Here is a 3,477-nt window from a genome sequence, read left to right on the forward strand (position 1 = left end):
GTATTTATACCGGAGAGATCCTAAATATAAGGAATATACGATAAACTTAAATACTAAGTAGATTACAACAATATGTAGTGATCCTTATCTCTATAAGATGCAAGTTTAAGATCAGAGTAAGGTGCTTCAACTCTCTCTATCTTTTGATTTTTCTCTCGATCCCATAATATTCTTTAACTTTAATCAGTTCACTGTAGAAGAGATGATCAAAAAGAAAAAGTCTATACATATCCACTAATACCCAAAGAAAAAACCAGATTACCATGTGCGTGTCTAATTAATGTTCCCAAACAATAACATGAGATGTCCAATGTTATTGATCTGAAGAGTTTTTCAAACTCTAATTAATGTTCCCAAACAAAGGCAGGAAATATCTCAATCAAAACTATAAATTATAAGAAACGCAAAGATTTTTTATCCATCATTATTTTCCAATCATGGAGGTAAACACTAGAGAAGAGTATCCATACCAAGATTCATCTGCATGGCTTGTACAGTACCTTGACCACCAAGGCGACTGGCTTGAAAAAACAAGAGGAAACCTTGTGGTTGCAGCAACTGTCATAGCTGCAATGAGCTTTGGGGTAATGGTTAACCCTCCTGGTGGCGTTTGGCAGAGTGATGAGGATTGTTCCCTCCAGCCGTTAAAAACAAAAACTTGTAATGGAATGGCCGTAACTTCGATACTAGAGCACAATCCTTCAAAACGTTTCTTTTATCTTGGGATGGTTATCAGCAATTTGGTCTCGTTTTCTGCCTCAATGGGTATCATTCTCCTTGTCGTCATCGGCTTCCGATTTAGGTACGAAGTTCATTCATTTATCAAAACCGGTCTAATTGATATAAATGTAATGTTTCCTTTTTCCTTGGAAGCCGTCGAAATAATAGTTAGAACTGTTTACTTAGTGATCTAATATTGTAACTATCTGTAGGAACCGGTTGATAATGGCGACCATGGTCTTCTTTATGGTGGTGGCGGTTCTTTGTACATCGGCGGCCTTCTTCTTTGCTGCGGCGTTGGTTCAACACCAAGATGAATTCATTAAGAAGATACTCATATTTTATCTGGGATTTTGGGTCGTGCTTCCTGTTCTAATACTCCTGATCCAGCTAGTGCGATTTTTGTGGTGGCTTATTAGGTTCATATGTTGTGGTTTTCGCCGACTACGGTCTACTCGACAATTACTGCCATTAGCTCTGACTCATGTTCCTTGACGGAAAGGAGAAACCCGTGGCGCTAGAACCTACGTGTGAAATGAAAATAATGTCAGTAATGTGATCAGTAAAATAATTGTGTACCATGTTGTCAATCATTATTATAAAAATTAAAATTTAAAGTACTGTCATATGTTGTTAATCATTATTAAAATTTAACGTTTTATTGTAACTTGTAAGTGTGTGGGGTTTTTTTTCTTTTTCTTAGATTGTTTACAGAGTCGTTACTAGCTCTCAGTGAGCCTAAGTTAAAGACTTAGAAAATATATCTATACAATGAAATAATAAATCCACTACTGAAACATTGTTTATGAGAATCTTAGGATTGTTTGTTAATTCAAAATTTAGCTGATCGAAATGTCAAGTTAGAAAGTAATTACTAATTAGAAGTACATATAAAAAATGTTATCAAATTAAATGATAATTTACAGGTTCCGGAGTAGAACTAGGTATGACCAAAATTAAACCGTAATTGTATTTCGGATCATAACTGAACCCTTTTTTAAACCGTAATGGTACCATAACTATATAAAACGGTTAAAAACCGTAACCGTAAAATTATATTAGTTAAGTTATACAAATTATTACCGGTAACCGTTAATTAACCGTAACCGTATGAAAACGTCAAATTATAACCGTAAACATTTTCCAAATATATTAAAACATACAAATAACTAATTATGTATAATTAATATGTTATATAAACATTATGTATAAGAAATATTATCGTCTAAATTTAAAAATATTAGTACTACTAAATCAAAATATTTAAAAGCATTTAGAAATAAAACTGTATCAATTAAACGTAGTTTTCGAAAATATAGAGTTTTCTTAATTTTAACAGTTTTTATTTTAAGAAAATAAATGAGATACATCATTCATTAAAAACAAAAAAGACTAAAACAGTGAAACGAATGAAAAGAAGTTATCGAGAAAGTGACAAAGACAAAGTGATTTGCTTCATGCTTGTAGATGAAAATATCACGGATTATGTAGATCGTGTTTGTGTAAATGTGTTTGACTCTCTAGGATTCGGAAATTTGTTGGAAATATGTAGGATACTCAGAAATTCGTCGGATTTTATGATTTGATATGTTCCGCTTACTTAAATTGAATTTACCGCTTTTGTGATTTTCGACCAATTTCCGACGATAAATTAGTCAAAATATTTGTCTATATATACCTAATGAGTACTCACCCATTTCACAATCTAAACACATACCAAACTCAATTTCTATGTTTTTTTTTGTAGAAAACTCAATTTCTAGTAACATCTGCTCTCTACTTTGAAAATAATTTTGCTAATTTTCAAAGTTTCAACATTTTTCTCCTTTTTTCAAATTATTTATTTTAATTTATGCAAATATATTAATTCCTTGTTAACTAAATGAAATTTGTTTCATTTGAAGATAATAAATATTTAGTTATTTGAAATCTAAATCTAATACTCTTACTTTTTGATTTTCTTAAATAAAAATAAAAAAAACCGTCGGGAATTAATCAGAAATATTTTTATTTAATTAATAAAATGGTAGAAAAATGGTCAAAAATTTCTGACTAATTTCGGACTACTATATGAACTTTTGTCGAAAATTTGTCAGAAAACTTCGGATTAGTCAGGAAAAACTTCGGACTAATTTCCGACCAATATTCCAATGAGTTTCCGATGAGATATATCCGCCAATTATTTCCAACTATTTTCTGACCAATGTTGGTGTCCGACCAGATAATTCCGACTATTTTAAGTTGGTCGAAAATTGGTCGGAAATAGTTCATTTTGAAGAATTTCTCTCTAAATACTATTGTCGGAAGTTAGTGTATTTTCTTGTAGTGTCTTTGTAAAACTGGGATATAATATAAATTATCTTGTTAAATTAATTATGGTAAAAATAAATAAATTAAAAAGTATTATATAGTTTCAGTAAATAATTGACCGAATGATAGGGAAGCGTTAGTCAACGACTCAACCTTAGACGGTTAGTGCAAGCTGTGGAAAAGTAGCCGTTCCATTCTTTAGTAACAAAATACTCTCTAAATATTGTTCAAAACGAAGACTCAGGTACTATTTCTCTCTTATTTCATGGTTGTTATTTGAGAATTTCTGCAACTACCTGACAAGTTTTTTATAATATATAATAATAATCATAATAATAATTTAAACTAGTAGTCCCATACCCACTAGCAATCTAGCCACATACACATAACAACGGATAACATAAAACGATATCATGAAACCATAGATAACCAATACCAATATCTAAT

General features: G+C 30.9%; 1 protein-coding gene across 1 annotated transcript; it reads left to right on the forward strand.

Annotated features, from left to right (window-relative positions):
* Positions 438-1,215, forward strand: LOC104720437. The gene is made up of 2 exons (XM_010438341.1): positions 438-802; positions 933-1,215. Exons 1-2 carry the CDS (start codon positions 438-440, stop codon positions 1,213-1,215), a joined length of 648 nt encoding a protein of 215 aa, XP_010436643.1.

Source organism: Camelina sativa, chromosome 10, assembly GCF_000633955.1.
Source record: "Camelina sativa cultivar DH55 chromosome 10, Cs, whole genome shotgun sequence".
NCBI classification, from domain to species: domain Eukaryota; kingdom Viridiplantae; phylum Streptophyta; class Magnoliopsida; order Brassicales; family Brassicaceae; genus Camelina; species Camelina sativa.

Coding starts and splice junctions, on each gene's coding strand:
- LOC104720437 (XM_010438341.1), top strand. CDS start 438: ATGGAGGTAAACACTAGAGAAGAGTATCCATACCAAGATTCATCTGCA. Junction 803..932: donor GTCATCGGCTTCCGATTTAG/GTACGAAGTTCA, acceptor AACTATCTGTAG/GAACCGGTTGATAATGGCGA.